The sequence below is a fragment of the Bufo gargarizans genome, chromosome 10 (assembly GCF_014858855.1).
Source record: "Bufo gargarizans isolate SCDJY-AF-19 chromosome 10, ASM1485885v1, whole genome shotgun sequence".
NCBI classification, from domain to species: Eukaryota; Metazoa; Chordata; class Amphibia; order Anura; family Bufonidae; genus Bufo; species Bufo gargarizans.
This window is the reverse complement of record NC_058089.1, coordinates 99,223,313-99,244,320: the sequence shown is the minus strand read 5'-3', so window position 1 is coordinate 99,244,320 and position 21,008 is coordinate 99,223,313. Positions and strand designations below refer to the sequence as shown.

Below are 21,008 nucleotides of genomic sequence, written 5' to 3'. Positions count from 1 at the left end.
TAAAAATACACAAATTGTTTTTCTCAGTATCTGACATGAAATCAGAATAAACTTTTCCTGTTTTTGGTCAATTAGGATTACCATAATTAATATTATTTGCCAAATGCCAGATTAATGAGGTAGAGAGAGAGAATGTTTTAAGGCATTTTTATTACTTTCTGCAATGTCAAATGTTTACATACACTAAGATTACTATGCCTTTACCCTTTGGCTACCGGAGGTTTTTTCGTTTTTGGGTTTTCATTTTTCTTCCCTATTTTCCGTGAGCCATAACTTTTTTATTTTTCCGGTCACATAGCTGTATGAGGGCTTATTTTTTGCGGGACAAGTTGTACTTTCTAATGCCACCATTAGTTATGAGATAAAATGTTGTGGGAAGCGGTAAGAAAATTCCAAATGTGGTGGAATTGGAAAAAAAAACGCAATCCCTCCACCGTTTTACGGGTTTTGTTCCCACAGAGTTTTGTTTATGGCAAAACTTAGCAATGCCCTTCAGTCTCTGGGTCAGTACAATTACAATGATACCCCATATGTATAGGTTCTTTATGTCTAAATAGTGTAAAAATAAATGTAAACTTTGAGACATTTTTTTTTTTTTATATCACCATATTCTGACCCCCCCTAACTTTTTTTTTATACTTATGTCTACTGAGCTGTTTAGGGGCTCATTTTTTTGCGGAACAATCTGTACTTTTAATTGATACCATTTTGGAGTATGTGTGACTTATTGATCAAATTTATTACTTTTTCGGTAAGAGAAGCAATGAAAAAATGTCAAATAGGCCATTTTGACCCTTTTTTCTGTTACGCCATTCACCGTATTGGAATTTTTTCTCTCTACTTTAATAGTATGGGCATTTTCGGTCGCGGTGATACCCATGATGTTTATATTTATTGTTATTTAGGTATTTATTTTTTTATTATACGGAAAGGGGGGGTGATTTAAACTTTTACATATTTTTTTAACTTTTTTATTTTTTTGTGTGATTATTATGTGCCTCATATATGAGCTTATTAATTTTTTTTATTTAAAATTTTGGTTTATCAGGAATTTATTATTAGCTTATTTTGCTCACTTTTGCTCATTTCTTATCCTGGCCTGCCATCTGGTGGCCAAAATAAGAATTGCAGTTTGAATACTGTTAGCCTACTCAGCCTTACAGTATTCAGCGCAGCTACCTATGCCCAGATTGGACACACGGGGCATAGGTTTTTTGCGCATTTAGGTGCCGTGATCTTACTTGATCACGGCATCTAAAGCATTTAATTACCGCGATCGGCATTATTACCGGTCACGGTAATTATCCGCAGGTCTCTGCTGTATGAAACAGCAGAGATCTGCCGGCCATGACGCCCGCTGCACGTGCGAGCGGGCGTCATGTTTACACATCGCACCAGCGGCGTAAATGTACAGCGCTGGTAGCCTAAGGGTTAAACAATTCTAGACTGCCCATATGATGATGTCATGTTTTTGGAAGCTTCTGTTAGGTTTGTTGGCAATATCGGAGTTATTAGAGACACACCTGTGGAAGTATTTAAATGCACACCTGAAACACCCTGCTTCTTTGTGTCACATTATGGGAAAGTCTAAAGAAATCAGGAAGAGAATTGTGGACTTGCACAAGTCTGGCTCAATCTGGCGCAATTTCAAGATACCTGAAGGTGCCTCGTTCATCTGTGCAAACAATTATACACAAGTACAAACAAGATGGGGATGTCCGGCCATCATACCGCTCAGGAAGGAGACGGGTTCTGTGTCCCAGAGATGAACGTGCTTTGGTCTGACATGTGCCTATCAACCCAAGAACAAAAGCAAAAGACCCTGTGAAGATGATGGCGGAAGCTGGTAAGATTGTGTCAGTATCCACAGAGAAACGAGTACTGTATCAACATGGGCTGAAAGGCCGCTCTGCCAGAAAGAAGCCATTATTACTCCAAAAGAAACATAAAAAATCCAGATTAATGTTTGCAAATGCACACAGGAACAAAGACCTACATTTATGGAGACATGTCCTGTGGTCTGACGAAACTAAAATGGAACTTTTTGGCCATAATGACCATCGTTATGTTTGGAGGAAAAAAGGGAGAAGCTTGGAAGCCTAAGAACACCATCCCAACTGTGAAACACGGGGGCGGCAGCATCATGTTGTGGGGTGGTCCAGCTGCAGGAGGGACTGGTGCACTTCACAAAATACATAGCATCATGAGGAAAGAAGATTATGTGGACTGAAGCAACATCTCAAGACATCAGCCAGGAAGTTATACTCGGGCGGAAATGGGTCTTCCAAATGGACAATGCCCCGAAGCATACTGCCAAACTGGTTACAAAGTGGCTGAAGGATAACAAAGTCAGTGTTTTGGAGCGGCCATCGCAAAGCCCTGATCTCAGTCCTATTGAAAACTTTTGGGCAAAGCTGACAAGGCAGGTGCGAGCAAGGCCACCAACAAACATGGCTCAGTTATACCAGTCTTGTCAGGAGGAATGGGCCCAAATTCCAACCAACTATTGTGAGAAGCTTGTGGAAGGATATCAACAACGTGTGACCCAAGTCATACAGTTTAAGGGCAACGGTACCAAATATTAATGAAATGTATGTAAACTTTTGACTTTGCAGAAAGTAATAAAAAATGCCTTAAAACATTCTCTCTCTCTCTCTCATTATTCTGGAATTTGGCAAATAATAATAATTATGGTAATTCTAATTGACTAAATCAGAATAAACCTTTCCTCATTTTGATGTCAGATATTGAGAAAAACATGTATATATGTGTCTTTTTATATAGTGTATGTAAACTTCTGGTTTCAACTGTATACACACACATATATACACTATTTGTATGTTTTTTAGTGTATATTAATAATAGATGAGCATATTTCCGCTTATGAAATTCGTTTGCGATTCGTTTACTGGTAAAAGCAGACTTGCGTTATGGATTCCGTTACTACGGACCATAATGCAATTCTATGACGGAATGCCTTTAGAGGCATTCCGTTATTCATTCCGTCATAATAGAAGTCTATGGGCTGCAAAACGGATCCGTCCTGTTTCCATTATGCAGGGGAGTCCTCTCCTGCATAACGGAAACGGGACGTAAAACGCTCAGGTGTGAACCTAGCCTTACCCGAGAAGGCAAAACATTAAATTAATTGATGACCATATATTAGGCTACTTTCACATTTTCTACGTTTTTGCTGGATGCAACTGTCTGCATCTGTTCAGAACGAATCCATTTGTATTATCTCTAAAATGTAAAAAGACGGATTAGGCACTAAAACCAGTGTAAGTCAGTTTTTTTCATGTCTGAAAAAACGCATCTGACACCATTGACTTACATTGTGTTTCATGCCAGATCCGTATACTATGACGCACACAAAAACGCTGCTTGCAGTGACTTAGTTTCTGGCATGGGAACGCAACAAATCGGAACGGAATGTATTCTGGTGAACTCCGTTCCGGTTTGTTCAGTTTTGTCCCCATTGACAATGAATGTGGAAAAAACCAGACACGTTTTCCTCCAGTTTTGAGGTCCTCTGACGGATCTCAAAACCGGAAAGGAAAACGCAGATGTGAAAGTAGCCTAAAACATGGGCAACCTGGGCTTGCTAGTGCGAGACTCATTCATTGTTAACTCTTCAGCGCTCTTGCCTAGATAGGACCCCCATCTGTATTCCCCAATAGGGTATATGGAAAGGCGATGATGTCTTTGATGTACAATATGTTTCTATCTTTCATTTCTAGTGTTTCAGTCGAACAATCGATTGACTTTGAAATCTTTTCCTCCACTGATTTACAAGTGAACACCAAACTCAGTAAGTAAAGATTATGTAAATGTCCTGATTGGATCATAAGTATCTCCATAAAATTATAGAACTGAATGTAAAAAAATGTGTAAATGTTTTGTCTGACCAGTCACCTCCTCCGAGCACCAGCACAACTACTAGCTATGACAATACCAGTTCCAACCATTCTTGTTTGCAATTCATAGTTTCGTTAATTTACATTTAGTATAACTAGTGATCAGCAATTTAGGGGGTCATTTATCAAACTGGTGTAAAGTAGAACTGTCTTAGTTGCCCATAGCAACCAATCAGATTCCTCCTTTCATTTTCTAAAGGAGCTGTTTAAAATGAATGGAGAAATCTGATTGGTTGCTATGGGCAACTAAGCCAGTTCTACTTTACACCGGTTTGATAAATGACCCCCTTAGTCTTTTGGTTTATAAACAAAAAAACAACAGATTAGTTCGCCAGTATCCAGAGAGATGTCAGGATAGCCAGATATTGTCAGGGGAAAGAAGGATCACTATGTTGATTTTCAAAGCTCTTTCCTTTTGTTCACAGGGGAGATAAGCCGCTGCCAGAGGAGTATGGCAGTGGCTTACTCCTCTCTCCCATTGAGAATAATGCACATCATGAGTCAGCAGCTTGTGGCACTTCAGCTGTTCTGAAACTACCACTCTCAGCATGCACATTTACCCTTTTGTACATGCATGCTCAGCTGAGCCTAGCATGCATGCGTTTGGGAGAGTTGGGAAGAATAGTTGTCAGCCAAATGAGAGTTTGGCTGACAGCTATTTAAAGTGGTTTTCCAGGAGTTAAATATTGATGATCCATCGGGCTGTGGTGCTCAGGAGAGCCTCGTCACTTAGTTCAGTCTCAAGGCCTTTCTGCAGTTCAGGCCCATTCAAGTGAATAGGGTTGAGATGAACACCAAGCACAGCCTCTATACAGTGTATAGACCTATGCTCGGCATACTATGAAGAGGCTGTAGCTCTTGTCTGAGTCAAACAGCAGTACAAGTCCTGGGAGTTGGACCCCTGCCAGGCAGATATTGATAGCCCAGTGATGGCTTACCTCCGGCACTCCAGCTTTGGTAAAACTACGACTCCCAGCATGCTCCATTCATTTCTGTGGAGATATGAGAACAGCCAAGCAAGAGTGCATCTTGGGAGATGTAGTTTTACAACAGCTGGAGTGCCGGAGGTTAGCCATCACAGTGATAGCCTCTCCTGAGGATAATTCATCAATATTTAAAGGTGTTGGCTCTGAACCCAGACATATCCATAATTTCATATAAATAAGTTCATGCTCCGATGCTCTCCTTTGCCCTGCGCAGGATCGCGCAGGGCAAGGGCTCTTTTATTTACTATAACACACTGATGGGCAGAAGCTTCCGCCCAGCAGTGTGTTCGGTGACGTCACCGTCTCTGATGGGCGGGCTTTAACGCTGACCTAGCCATTTTACAGGCTAGGGCAGCGCTAAAGCCCGCCCATCAGTGCCAGTGACATCACTGGGCTCACTGCTGGGTGGAAGCCTCCGCCTGGAAGCCCAAAGGAGTGCCCGGTACGTCACCGGAACTCCACAAAATGCCTTTGCCCTGCATGATTCAGCGCAGGGCAAAGGAGAGGGGCTGCCTGGGTGAAATTCTGGGTATGTCCGGGTTCAGCTCTGAACCCGGACAACCCCTTTAAAGGCTATGGACACATGTGGGGAATTTTATTTATTATTGCATTGTACTCATTTTGAGTTAAAAATAATTTATTTTAAATATGTCTTTATTAAAAATGTGGAGCCTCTTTCTCTGTACAGTCTTGAGATTCTCTAGTAGCAGGCTCTGTGTTTTTACTGTGTTCCGTCAAGCAACTCAGCTGATGGCTCCTTATCTCTGACCTAAACACTCATTATAGCTCATTTCTTATCTTACTGATAATAATGTGACTTAAATAAGTGTTTTTAAGCTATTAGTAATTTAGAGATGAGGTTTATTAAACGTTGCCTTACATCTCACAACTTGTATTTTACAGCTTGTGGGAAAAACCGCGTCGCTGCTGATACATCCGACTGTTACCTAACTTTTCATAAGCTGCTCTTACATCTTCACGGGAACAAAGAGTAAGAGATTCAGATGTTATCAGGCTTCTACAGACAAGATTACAACAAAAGTGTTGTGGTTTTCTTACAATTTTTTTTAGATTTTAGAATATTTTTATTGTTTTATTTTGCAGACCCGGTTGGTTTAAGCAGCTGTTCACGGATTTAATTTCATTCACCTTAAAACTTGTGCTTAAAAGTCAGGTAAGGACTGCTGGTTTTGTTTGCACCATTTTCATGTACAGTATATGATTTTTATTTCTTTCATCTCTGTGCAGCTTCTTTTTTTTTTTTCCTGCTCTTTACTGGCTGATATATTTAACCAATACTGAAACACTGTAGCAAACTGTCAGGGCAGGAGATACGTTTATTGCTGCTGCTACTTAGATACCAATGTCTTCACGCCTTAGCTATTATCAAAAATGTTTCCCTCCAATGAAAAAAAAAGGATATAAACAGTTTTCATCTAATAAAAACTGGCTGCCAAAAATTCACCATAAACCTGCAGCAATTTGCAGTAAATACATACCGGTATGTAGTTTTCCTGTGATCTTGACAAAACATGGGGGAAAAAAACACAGTATGACCGCAGTGTTTGAACACAGCCAATATAAAACCATCCCAGGAATTCGCTTTTATTTCTGAGAGAAGCTGACTTACATTCCTCTGCACACAAAAGGCCCCTTTACAGGCAATTATCTGGAACGGTCCGTTCCGTCACGATAATTGCCTGCTCGTCAGGCATTAAAAGTCTGCATTAACATGCAGCTGTCACAAGAGGTAGGGAGGGATAAGTGCAGCCCTGAGCTCCGCCCACACCACTATCCCTACCTACTTGCACGATCCGTCCTAACCGACGGTGCACAACTGGACGGCAGTCCCTAGCTTAAGTACGTGCAGGGGCTTACAGGAAGGGAACAAAGTGGAGAAAACAAGAGACAAAGACAGAATCGTAAACTTGCAGGCTGGGTATAAACCAAACAAGCAATAACACACCGTAGACAAAAACAGGACAAAATGGAACCGAGGTCAAGTACCAGGGGGTCATGTCGTTACACAGGGATAATGCAGAATCGAGGTCAAAATACAAACTGAGGTCAGAAGCCAGGAGATCACGTCAGTACAGATGGATAACACGATATCAGTAGTCAAACACAAGCCGAGGTCAAGTTCCACAAACACACATGCAGGAAAACGCTGGTGAGTATAAAGACCAATCACAGGCAACTTGTGGCCAGCAAGTTGCCTGTTAAATAGGCCAGACTGAATGGTCCTGTGACGTGGCCAGCGTCACATGACCCTGCTTCAGCCCCAGCCACTACTCTGAGCGCCGACTCATTACCGTCGGCACTCATTCCTGCCCCTGCTCGTTGCCTAGGGGATGGAGGCCGCAGGCCGCGCTGAGGAAGCGGGCGCTGCCGGGTCTTCCCCCCTCCCTTGTTACCGGGGAGACGAGAATGCCGGCCACGTCCGACACAGACTCCTCCTCCCTCTCTCAGCGGGGTGCCGGCTGTGTTGCTGTCACGAGCCGCATGCCGTTGCCAGCGGCCAGGTTTGGTTGTTTACCACAGATGAGGGCTGTTAGTTGGTAGCCTCACGTGCGGTTGCCGCTGGCAACGTGGTGTTGTTGGCAGTGTAGCAGCCTGAGCTTGTTGCTAGGCGGCTCACTGTCAATGCATGCGGTTGCCTCGGGCAACGTGTGTTTATATGTGTGCACAGTCCCTGTTTGGTGTGCACAGGCTTTGCGTTGTATGCACTTCCCCTTTAAGTTGATGTTTTCCCAGCCTGGAGCCTCCGTCCATCTCGGCTGCGGCAGGTAAGTGTTGATAGCATTGTTATGTTGCTGGGGGACTTACCTGCCGTACTGCTTCACCCATAGCCTTGCATCCTGTCTGCTACTGGGCCTCTGGAGACGCCTTTCATCCGTGTCGTGGATGCACAGGTAGTCTCTGTCCTGTCATCAGGCCTAGGGCGTAGCATGGATAGCAGTGTCCTAGGTTGAGCCCCCTTACCTTCTGAGGCGGCTCATGCGCTAGGAGTCTAGGGAGAGCCTCCACTATATGGGTAAAAGGGATCGCTACTGTGATCACTTGTTCCTATAGAGAATCATCATTTCTGGTCAGCATATCTTTGTTCACACAGCATGATCTGCTGCCCAAAAACAATGATTTTGGTGTCTGCATCACTGATGTTTTCACCTGATGAACGAGTGTTTACTTGTCCAACTGGTGATCGGTGGCGACTTTACACAGGTCGATAATTGGGAACGAATGTTCTTAGTAACATTCCTTCCAGATAATTGCCACGGCTATTGTGTGCCTTAATAAAGCACGAGGGTTGTCTAGTTGTACCCCTTTGGGTATGTCTATGTCGGACATGCACAGAATGCTGAAGATTTTGTGCAACAGATTTGTGAGAGGAAAATTCGCCTCTTACAGATTTTACCAGATCTCACCCACACATTGCAGAAAAAAAAATTAAAGAAGCTGACCTCCCATTTTGGATTAAATCTGCAGCATGTCCATTTTGTAACATCGTAATATAGTATATAAGGCTGAAAAAAGCCCTCCGTCCATCGAGTTCGGCCTGTTATCCTGCAAGTTGATCCAGATGAATACAAAAAACCCCTGTGAGGTAGATAACTCCCTGGATCAAAGACCCCTCTCTAGTAGCTATAGCCTGTAATATTATTACACTCCAGAAATACATCCAGGCCCCTCTTGAACTTTTTTTTATTGTACTCACCATCACCACCTCCTCAGGCAGAGAGTTCCATAGTCTCACTGCTCTTACCGTAAAGAATCCTCTTCTATGCTTGTGTACAAACCTTCTTTCCTCCAGACGCAGAGGATGTCCCCTCGTCACAGTCCTGGGGATAAATAGATGACGGGATAGATCTCTGTACTGACCCCTGATATATTTAGACATAGTTATTAGATCTCCCTTCAGTCATCTTTTTTTCTAAAGTGAATAACCCTAATTTTGCTCATCTTTCTGGGTACTGTAGTCCATCCATTCCAGTTATGTTGCAGCTTTTCACCATGGATTTCACCTTTTGCCATGCATCTAGTGAAATCTGCGGCAAATCCACATGTAACTCATGCAGATTATGCCACAAATGTATGTGCCATGTGGACGTACACACACTTGTTTGTGACTTTTTTCTTGCACATACATTTTTGACAAGCATTTTTTCTTTGAGCACTTAAAAATGCAAAAAAACAGAACAAACACACAAATGGAACATTAAAAAAATCCCACAAAAATACACTTTGTTGTTTGTACCGAATTTCATCATTTCCTATTGATTTGCAGAAAAATCTGATCACAGAGTTTTTTTTTCCAAACAAGTAGCAGTTTTTCCTATGTATGAAACTGCCCCTAAGCTTTATTACATGAAGCCTGAAAACCCCTTTACATGGGTTGTCAATTATAAATGGGTCGGGTTGATTAGAAGGCAGAAACTATACCCCTGCTACTTCACTTTTGCAGCTCTGAATAGGAAGTGGCATAAATTAATCTCTATGAATGTAGCTCAGAGTACAGTACAACAGGGACCCTACAGGGAAATTTCCTGGTTGGCTGATGCCCGGGGTGGGGGTCACCCAACCTTCCTCATGGCCGCCAGCTGGGTGCATAATGATCAGATGCTCTCAGCATTAATTAATGTTAGGAGCATCAGGTACTTATGCACTTGGCTGGCGTCCGCAGGTGCACGTCTAAATGCGGGGACGGCAGTATTTTATACTGCACTGTGGTATTTGGTTCTGCTGGGGCGGTATTTTGTGCTGCACTATGGTATTGCAGGCCCTGCTTACTTCTGTTGTCCCTGCTTACATGTGTTGGCCTCTCTTACTTCTGTTGTCTGCCTTCTGTCAATTAGGACCCACCTACAACATGGAGACACTTTTAGTTTTTTAGCAGGGCCACTTTAAAGGGTTTATCCAAAGTCTAAAATATCCCCCCCCCCCCCCCCCCAAATGCCTAGGCCTCTCATATACATTATACTTACCTGCTCCCGGACACCTGCGTCACTCCGGATCCCTGCACCGCCACCGCTGCATCTCCCTGTCGCGTGGATCAAAATATCTGGGGACGGGGTAGAGCTGATAGGGAGATGCAGCAGTGGACATGCAGGGATGCGGGTGCCGGGAGCAGGTAAGTATAATGTATAGGAGGGGCCTGAGCATTGGAGGGAATATTTTAGACTTTGGATAACCCCTTCAAGTTCCCAGTCCGCCCCTTCAGTACAATGTACTGTATTTAGCCAAAGTTGTGAGTTTCAGCATACAAACCTGTAAAGTCATCTAGAGACAGGTAAGAAAAACCATGCATCTTCTAGCGGTGAATGAGTTGACTTATATATTTTACATATTTTTGTTCTACAGATTTGTAAAGAAATCAATTACGTTGCAAACCTACTTGCGGATTTCATCCAAGACAGAGCAGGTATATCTCATGAGACATCATTAGTTATGTTCTGTCTTTTCTTGTGTGGTAATGATTTAGGGTATATTCACACTGGTATGATCTGGCAAAAATCAGTGCAAAAAATTAAATATGACCTCACAGTGTGAATATACATTAAGGGGGTCATTTCCTATCAGATATACGCCAGTTGTCTGGCGTATAGCTGTCGCTGATTGCAGTGCATAGGTTATTTGCGTCACAATCTGCGACTTTTCCCCACTCACACTAGGTCTAAAAAAAGGGGGTAGGGGTTGGGTGGGGAAGGGTTCTAGGCAAGGAAGCTGTCTTACATATAGCACCAGCGCAGGGTTTATTAAGACCGGCGTTTTAGACCCCCTAAATGTTTTGCATAATGTTGGTTGTGGTGCTGGCTGGCTTTGGTTTGGGTAACAATCCAGAAGATAAAGAACTTGGTCCATGGTGCCTGACAGGGCTGATAGACCTCACTGCCACATAAGAAGACACCAATAAGAAGAACATGGTAGGTGGGGTGCCATTTTGCATTGGTGCCAGAAATGTGGCCTCTGACTTGTCCAGTAGGGCTACGAAGAACTGTAATAATGATTGCAGAGTCACATCTCAAACTTTCTTCTAGAAAACTTTCTGAGTTATGGAGATATTGGAATGAATATTGATATCACATCATTTCCCGTCATAAAAGGGAACTACATGGAGTCCTATCACAAGGTCAGTGATAATAAAAGGTCTAGGAGGTTAGATGGGTTTTCCCACAAATCAAATGTATCACTTGTACACAAGATACTAGAACAGGGGTCCCGAGTCCCCTGTCCCCTCCTCAGAGCACAACTACAGTGAGGAGAAGTTTAAAGTCTACGTGATAATACCGCGCTCTTTTTTTATTCTGTTAGAGATGTCAACAGGTCGAAATAAATGACTTCGCTAAGTCAAATGAGAAGAGGAATTAGATTATGTAAGAGATGGTGAAGGAAAAAAAGGTTATGTATCTCAGGACTTAAAGGGAATCTGTCACATGGTGTTTGAGTGGCGGGCAGTATGTTATAGAGTGGGACGAGTTGAGAAGATTGATATATAGTTTTATGGAAAAAGATTCAGTAGAACTTGTAATTTATACATTTATATCCCTGCACATTCTGGGCTTTGCAGTCCAGGAGGCGGTCCTATCAGTGATTGACAGCCTTCAGTCTATGACTGTGTATACAGAGCTGTCAATCACTGATAGGACCGCCTCCTTGACTTCAAAGCCCAGAATGAGCAGGAACAAAAATGAATATAATACAAGTTATAAAAAATCTTATTCCACAAAACTATATATCAATCTGCTCAGCTCCTCCTGCTCTATAACATGGCGCCTGCAGCTTACATTGCATTTTCATGGTGACAGGTTCCCTTTTATGGGGCACATTTAATTAGTGGTGAGGAAACTGGGCATAAAAAAACCTGTTACTTGCATTAATCAATACATTTGACCCCGGTATTTTAATGTCAGTACAGATCCAGTTCAATAGTTTTAGCCTTCTTATAGGTTCATTATTTAGAGGATTTTAACAGGCTAGCATAGGGATTATATTTTGTAATGAAAAATTCATGTGAACACCCTATGGACACCTCTTGATAAAATTTCTTGATAATAAAATTATACAACTGTCAGGCCATCTCTTGGGTTCTGAATATGGCAACAGACACATGTAGATACTGTGGTTACAGCTAAGCCAGTACTTGACCTCCCATACTTTCCTACAGTCGTCTCATGACACTATGTATAATAGATAAGGTGCTGTAAGAATGTTTTATACAGAGATTTCAGAATATGTATGTCATGGCTATGTTCAGTGCCCACTGCCATCGTGTGCCGCATCACTCACCTAGCATCTGCACAGGGCCAGCCACCAGACTCTTGTGTCCCATGGGTGCTAGGTCTCTTTCTTTGTGTGTATTAGTGTCTAATCATTTAAAGGGTTTCTACCTCTTCGTTTTCACATAATTAGCTTTTCAGACACTAGTGATCCGCTAGTGTCTGCTCTACCAAACAATCCTAATATAATAGATTTTTGGGCAGTCGTTTCGCTAAAAAACGAACTTATATGGATATGCTAATGAGCCTCTAGGTGCTATGCGGGCGTCTTTTCAACACCTAGAGGCTCCGTCTACCTTCACAAAATGCCGCCCAGCGCGAGAATTCGTCCGCTGACTCAGAGGTAGGCTCGCATTCCAGAGGAGATGGGCGGGCTGGAGGGACGCGCTGGGCGGCATTTTGTGAAGGTAGACCGAGCCTCTAGGTGCTGAAGAGACGCCCGCATAGCACCTAGAGGCTCATTAGCATATCAATAAAAGTTAGTTTTTTATGGAAACGGCTGCACAAAAAGCTATTATAATAGCATTGTTTGGTAGAGCAGACACTAGCGGATCGCTAGTGTCTGAAAGCTAATTATGTGAAAACGAAATGGTAGAAACCCTTTAACCTCTTCCTGCAGCACTACAACAAATAATTCCCCTTTTTTCCTGTGTCCAGCTGTTTGACTAATGAGCTCATCATCCCTCCTATATTTGCTGGGCCGTTTGATGCATCCCTTACCAGAGCAATAGATTATATTTTGTTTCGCTTGCAAGGCCCTGCAAAAGAGCTATGATCAGTTTGTCTGTCTGTATACCAACTTCTGCCTGTTTACTGGATCCTGACTCTCTTCTACCAGACCTGACCCGTGCCTGTTCACTGCACTGACCCTGACCCGCCTCCTCTGACCTCTAGAGTGTTTCTTGGATTCATACATACTCTGCCTGCACTGACCTCTGCCTGCTTTCTGACTATGTGTATTACCTGATCCCTCAGTGCTTGGCACCGGTGTCTCTAACTCCAGTGGGTCATCAGCCAACTACATAGAGGCTACTCCAAGAGGTGGCGGCCTGCTGGCTCACCTGCAGTGAAGACCAGATCCCTTTATAAGAGTTAGGGCTTATGGACATGAACATATTTTCTTTCCGTGTCTGCTCCGTATTTTTTTGCAGACCGTATGCAGAGCCATTCGTTTCAATGGGTCCGCAAAAAAAAAACCTGAAGTTACTCTGTGTGCATTCCGTTTCCGTATGTCTGTATTTCCGTTCTGCAAAAAAATAGAACATGTCCTATTATTGTTTGCATTACGGACAAGGATAGTACGGTTTTATTAGGGGCCAGCTGTTCCGTTCTGCAAAATATAGAATGCACAAGGACATTGTTTGCGGATCCGTTTTTTGTGGACCGCAAAATACATACGGTCGTGTGCATGAGCCCTTAAGGAGTAAAAACCAGGGGACTACCGGGATAATGCCCTCAGGGCTAGCCCAAGTCTGTTTGGTTGGCACAGTGGATCCAAGCTCATCACCTATAACAATGTACTTGGGTATGGGTTTATTTGTGTCTAAAATGTTTACTTCTGGGCTTGTCCTTATACATGACCCAAAAGATTGGCTGAAAGCATATGTGTTATCAAGGATGCGGCCACACGGTCCGTCTACCTGATTCAGTTTTGGAAGCCAAAATCAGTAGTGGATCATAAAAGAAGAGAAAGCATAAAGGACAGATAAGACTTCTCTTTTTTAAATGTATTCCTTTTTTTGCTTCCAAAACTGCATCAGGAAACCTGACCGTGTACCTGTACCCTGAGGGTGCTGCCAAACATTCAGTTTTTTTAATACAGTTTTTGAAGCCCAAACCAGAAGTGGAGAAGTAGTATCTGTCCCTAATCTCCTATCTCCTTTTAGGATGCAAAAACTGCTTAAAAAAAGCCTAAACGTGCGTCAGCACCCTCAGGGTATTAACTTTGAGTTGTGATTGGAAAATCCTGGAAAACCCCTGTAATTAGTGTTTTTTCCTGTTTGTGGTTAAAGCAGCAATTACAGCTCCTGCTGGGTTTTTATTTAGCTCTCAGAGACTTATATAAGGGTAACCTTGTCCTTCAAATACAAGAAAGAAGGAGATTAACCCATACATGACTAGGTAGATTTGTCTTTCAGGAGTCTGGGAAAGCTGGACAACAACCCATGTGGGAGCTATAATGCCTGAAAAGCCTGAATACATTTTTGACAGTTCAATGATCTAAGAAATACTTTTTAAGAAATGTAGTTTTTGGGACATTGTACTTGGCCACAGTTCTGGTAATAGAAATGTTTATTGAGAATAATATTTGGGAATTATGATATTTCTTGTGTGCCTTCCTGTCTTCCTCAGGGTCTTCTGGCCTATAAAAACTTGACCGTTTCCTACAATGCCTCCACATTTTCCCCTTCACTTCTCACAGACAACAGGATGCTGTACTTCTGGTTTTCAGAGCAGGTCCTGGACTCTCTAGTTTTGGCATATTTCCTTGATCAGTATTTGGTCCTGACTCTTACCAGAGTCGAGCTACAGGTAAATCTAGAGAGCATTCGTGCCTTATAATCATCTGTCTAGTAATGCAGTGATTTACAGTGCTGCCCAGAATTATTTATACCCCTGGCAAATTTTGACTTAAAGTGACTTTTATTCAACCAGCAAGTAATTTTTAGAAGGGAAATGACATAGGTGTCTCCCAAAAGATAATAAGACAATGTACAAGAGGCATTATTGTGTAAAAAAAACAATTTCTCAGCTTTTATTTACATTTGAGCAAAGAATACAAGATGTTCCGCACTGTGGAAAATCTCAGAGGATGTGGTCGGAAGCCAAAAGTGACACCTGTGCTGGCCAGGAGGATAGTTAGAGAGGTGAAAAAGAATCCAAGGATCACGACCAAGGCCATCCTGGTAAATCTGGGCTCTGCTGGTGGCAATGTCTCACGGCAGACAATCCAACGGACACTGCACAATGCAGACCAAGGAGGACGCCACTTCTCCAGATAAGGCACACAAAAGCTCGCTTGGCCTTTGCAAAAGCACATCTGGACAAAGAAGAAGACTTCTGGCCTTCTGTGTTATGGTCAGATGAAACAAAAATTGAATTGTTTGGTCACAATGATGTTTCCTTCATTTGGCGTAAAAAAGGAGAAGCCTTCAACCGAAAGAACACCACCCCCACTGTCAAACATGGTGGTGGGAACCTAATGCTTTGGGGGTGTTTTTCAGCCAATGGACCAGGGAACCTAATCACAGTAAACGGCACCATGAAAAAAGAGCAATACATGAGGATTCTCAACGACATCAGGCAGTCTGCAGAGAAACTTGGCCTTGGGCATCAGTGGACATTTCAACATGACAATGACCCAAAACACAGCAAAAGTGGTGAAGAAATGGTTAGCAGACAACATTAACGTTTTGGAGAGGCCCAGCCAGAGTCCAGACTTGAATCCAATTGAGAATCTGTGGAGGAAGCTAATGATCAGGGTGATGGCAAGAAGACCCTCCAACCTGAAAGATTTGAAGCTCATCGCTAAAGATGAATGGGCAAAAATACCTGTGGAGACATGCAAAAAGCTGGTTTGCAATTATAAGAAGTGTTTGATTGCTATAATAGCCAATAAAGGCTTTTCTATTGATTATTGAGAAGGGTATGAATAATTTTGGACTGGACACTTTTTGCTCAAATGTAAATAAAAGCTGAAAAATGATTTTTTTTCCACATTAATGCCTCTTGTACATCGTCTTATTATCTTTTGGGAGACACCTATGTCATTTCCCGTCAAAAAATTACTTGCTGGTTGAATAAAAGTAACTTTAAGTCAAAATTTGACAGGGGTATGAATAATTATGGGCAGCACTGTAGGTGTAGTTGATATATCATACTACATATTCAGATTTGTCACTCAAGAGTATGGGAAAGTTGACTGACAAATCCTGTAGGTGTTGTATTGGCAGCCATATTGCTTGCCACCATTTTTTCATAAATGGTCCTCAAAACTGAATAGGAGGCCATGTTTGCAAAAAGCCTTCATAGAAACTGTAGTCTGCAATTTGTTTAGCCCCAGAAAGTAGTGATCAATATTGCTCTACAGAGGTTAGCAAATGAATGCCTGGTCCAAGTCTTGCAGTTTTCCAGGCATTACTATGTGTTGGGAAACTTAATTTTGTCAGGTTTGAGAATTTTAGGAGAATTGATTTTCTCATTGTGTTTTATGCATGCGAATATAATGAATTGGCGAATTAGATGAAACTCCTTCTCCGACCACAGACACTCATGACATATAGAAGATATGTCATAAATGACTGATAGGTGGAGGTTCCCATTTAACAAATCAAAGTAAACGGTGATAGCCACGAAAGGGAGAAACTATAGCAGTTACAGGAATAGCCTAGCACTGTTTTCAGAAAGTAGACAACCCCTCTAAACTAAATCATAAAACACATTCAAACTGTTTCTGCAGTCCCGTGGTAAATGAAGTGAAAACATTAAATTTTTCTCTTTTGTATTAAGGATATCTTTAAGAAGGATTATGATGAGTCCCACCATGAATTCCTACACGAGGTAACTCAGAGTTTGTACAAACATTACAATGGGTATTTATGAAATTTCCTAGTATATATCATGTCACGGTCATAATTCACAAAAGCTGTATGCTGTATACTACAGCATGAGAGGCAACACAAGCTGATATGAGCTTTTAACAAAATTTAGACCTGAATAAAAAAATGGAGCTGAAGGGGGCAACCCTGGGCAGATTGCAAGACCCACTGAGCTTAGTGAGACCCATGGCATTATACGTAAACATGACCTATGCTTGTCTGGCCAAGGAAGGGGTAGATGTGGGCAACGCTGTGACTCAGCAGCATGGAACATTTGGATGCCTGTTGTTTACAAGGGATAATTGTAAGATCAACCAAGTTTTATATATGATCCAAAAGGTTTGGACAACTAATCCAGATCCAGAACTATGAAGATTATAATAGGAAGGCTATGAGAATAATATCTGATGAAACAAACGCAATGCATTTGGAAAGTCTTCAGACCCTTTCACTTTTTTCGCGTTTTCTTATTCTGCAGCCTTGTGCTAAAATAAAAACAAATTAAAGTTTTTCCCCATCATTCTTTTACTGAGGAGAGGCTCCTTTCTGGTCACTCTGCCAATAAGTCCAGATTAGTGGAGTGCTACAGTGACAGTTGACCTTCTGGAAATTTATCCCATCTGCAAAAAGGATCTTTGGATCTCAGCCAGAGTGACCATTGGTTCTTGGTCACCTCTCTTACTACAATTACTTCTGTTACTACAATCAAGTCTATCATCAGCACATGGGAACAGTGATGGGTACATTGGTTGCACCTTTACACACAAATCTGCTCTTGGGGTGTTTCGAAGAAGCCTTCATTACATCAGAACATATCCATAGAGGCGGCCATATACATTAGTGTATGTCGGCAGAACCCCCGAGAACAGCCCCTTTTGGCCATTCTTCTGTACTCGTCCATATATTTATTTATTGCAAGTCCACACTGCATGCCCAGTAAACTTGGACTGGGGGCTAATGCATCCTAATATCTACTTCATTGCATGTGAAAGACTGTTTAGCCATTGTCATATTGTCACTGGCGGAATGAAATCCAAAAAGGTAGTTGGTACATCACTAAATAACTTGCTAGAAAGAAGGTCTATGACCCGCACCTCACTGTCACAAAACGAACTGTTACATAAAAGGGGTCCACATACTTTTTTTTTTGCATAAGGGCACATTTCAGTCTATGAGGGAAGGCTCTCAGGATCACTTGCTCTGGTGGGCTCAAGGAACTATTTCTGTCTGATGCACATTGTACCCAACTAGATCATAGTGTTTGGCAGAGAAATGGCCAAAACTGGATGCTCACAGGTTTTTACCTGAACCATGAGCTCCTTCATCCCAACCCTCACAGAAATATGGAATGACTTACTGTTATTTCTGCTCATGTGCGCACAGTGAGTTATTCTAAATGCACTTTCCAGCGGAGCATGGCAACTGGTGCCCAGCACCTACAGTAAGTGTAAAACCAGCCTGCAGGAAGGGTAGCGTGCTGGAAGATACCCTGGACCACATAGGTGAGGACTCGGGGGTAAGGTTGATGACTCCACTGGGCAAAAAACTCACTGGCCATAAAATCTTTTTACTGATATGCATTTTCCTTGTTTTACCTCATCACCATTATTAATGTGCTTGCTTTATTTTCTAGATCCTCCAAGAACGTCCAGCAAACCATATCGCTGCAAAAGTGTGGAGTCTCACAGCCCCGAGAATCAAAATTACGCCAAAGGGGACTATTGTTACCGCTTCTGTTGCTGTCCAAATTAACACCCCTTCCTCAGCAAATTTATACTTTGAAACGGTGAGTATGAGCACTAAACCGCATAACATCAGTCACAAGTAACTTATAGAACACAGTTCCTTGCACCAAGGCAAATCAATGCTACATTGAAAGGTCAACCACTTTATATAAGGCAGAGTCTACAATACTAGTCTGCAGCACAAGGTACGTGTAGACTTTTTGTGCCATCTGAGCTACCGGCTTGTCAAGAGGATATATAGCCCACTGGATCATTGACACCTAGATAAAAGATGTGTTATGCCACATTAATGTCACAAGTATATATGGTAGTACCAGCCCCCCCCCCCCCCCCCCCCCTCAGCCAGTCAGCTGTGCTGGCACGTTCTGCATCAAACCATGCACAAAAGCCTCTAAAACTTGCTGTTTCAGAAATATATTGGATTTTTGATACATCTCATGGATGAAAGAAAATTCCCTACAGAAGCAATTGCATTGCCCTGGGATCAGTGAACACTGTCACCCTCAGCCACTTTGCATTGTACTATATGATGATGATGGGCTACAGGGCTTCGATGCAACCTTACATTTGAAATTAAAGACCAATTGAGATCCAAGGAGCTCAACAAATTACACTGATTTATTTCCCTATAGCTTTAAAATAGAAAATATTACATTTGTGTCTTCTTTCCAAGACGTATTATTGCTGTGGAATGAAATATGACGTGTTACCTGCCAATAAAGTCAATGGATCAATGTTTCTTCTTATTGCAGGACATTGTTACTGCTGTCCAGACCTCATATGCAGACAAAAAACTGATGTTGCACCCAACTGATCCTTTGTGAGTTGAATTTCAACCCATCCAACCAGTATACCTGCATATAACCAGTAAACATCCATACAATCTTGTATATATCCTTACTAATCTAGAAATGCTTAGTATTTGATGCTAATGGAATAGTGCCCAATAGTCACAGCCAGGGGTGAACTAATTGTCTGAGCTCCCGAGCAATAAGGGTCATGGGCCCCTTATCATCTTCAGTACAATTTTTTTATTCATTTGTTCAAATACTTTAATTCATTACAAATTTCTTATGTGCATTTTAATTCACAGTAAATTGTCACATTAGCGTTCAGCCTTTCCATTCTCCTGCTCCATTATAGGAGCAGAAGAATGGAAAGGACGAATTCGGCACATAACTGAGCCGAACTGAGCCTATGGACCCCATATATTTTCCGCTCTGAGGAATATTTTTGAAGCGGAGACAAAAGTCGTGAATGCAGGGCTTTTGTCTCTGCTTCAAAAATCTTCCTCTGAGCAAAAACCTAAGAGAGCCCATTATAGTCTATGAGGTCCATAGCCTCAGTTCGGCTCAGTAATCTGCTGAATCCGTCCTTTCCGCTCTTCTGCTCGGTCCTTTCAGTTCTTCTGCAGGAGAACGGAAAGGCTGAACACTAATGTGAACTCAGCCTTCCAAAAATTATGCCGTGCAGGCCATCACTAGGGGACTGCCACTAAGGAGAGTTTTGTGGAAATTATACAGAACTCAATGGAGGCTGTATAAACCTATATGCTTAATGCAGTGCGGTCCCTCAGTGAAAGGTTTGAGATATATAAGAAAATATAGCCCTGACCCCCTATGAAGATACATGGTCCAATTCCTAATCCAGTTCCTAATACTCTGGGTCCCTAGGTAAGCCTATTGTCTGAATGGTCAGTTCCACCCTGGTTACAGATTACTTTTCTCTGATAAACACAATACAGCAGCACTTACTAATGCTATACTCACCATATAAATAAATATGAGGTACTAAGCAAATATATTTTGATCACAATTATTTGTGCCCATCCGCCACAGCAAGGTAAACTCTTTTAGATGGGACCCTAGTCTGTGACTCCTCTCCTTTTGCCAATAGGCCACAAATGAATGGACTTTGACATAAAGGGAGGGATTTATTACACCCTGCACTCAAGAATTCTTTTTGGAAAGTGGATGGGATAGAGGGCGTAACTACCTATGTTAATTAGTCTCACGCCAGATTTATCTCCGTGGGGGATTTATTAGGCTAATTTCAGACGAGCGTGTCCTCTGTGTGGAAGCGCGATTTCCCGTTATGGACACTGCTCCTTTCACAGGACTGCACGGCATTATAATGATTTATAATGCTGTGTGTCTTTGTCTGACCTTGTATCTACTGAATTATACTGACATAATACATGTAGCCACGCCCACTTTCCCATCTCCTTTGCTTGCCTGAAATGAAGCCTTAAGACTGGCGTTCCCATACGCCAGCCTTGATCCCCTGTGTGCCAGACTAAGATGCATCTAACTTATTAAGAGGCAGATGCCTCCTAATAAATTAGACACATTTCTGGCACATCTTGTGCCACAAAACTTGAGCTATAACTTGTGCAAGTTTCAGGCGTAAGTTATATTAAATCTGGTGGGCAGGTCTGCTAACCCCAACCCTTTTCTCTTATGGTGAGAGCCTCAAAAAGTGGCAAATT

General features: G+C 42.2%; 1 protein-coding gene across 1 annotated transcript in view; it reads left to right on the top strand.

The window, feature by feature from the left end:
- The window catches only part of LOC122920542 (cholesteryl ester transfer protein), a 42,374-nt gene that overhangs the window by 10,695 nt on the left and 10,671 nt on the right, over positions 1 to 21,008 (top strand). Inside the window, exons 4-12 of the mRNA XM_044270127.1 lie at positions 3,741 to 3,811; positions 5,807 to 5,894; positions 6,008 to 6,077; positions 10,262 to 10,322; positions 10,939 to 11,030; positions 14,530 to 14,709; positions 16,687 to 16,737; positions 18,409 to 18,561; positions 19,273 to 19,340. Coding sequence (XP_044126062.1) covers positions 3,741 to 3,811; positions 5,807 to 5,894; positions 6,008 to 6,077; positions 10,262 to 10,322; positions 10,939 to 11,030; positions 14,530 to 14,709; positions 16,687 to 16,737; positions 18,409 to 18,561; positions 19,273 to 19,340 — 834 coding nt within the window. The remainder of the gene's footprint in view (positions 1 to 3,740; positions 3,812 to 5,806; positions 5,895 to 6,007; positions 6,078 to 10,261; positions 10,323 to 10,938; positions 11,031 to 14,529; positions 14,710 to 16,686; positions 16,738 to 18,408; positions 18,562 to 19,272; positions 19,341 to 21,008) is intronic.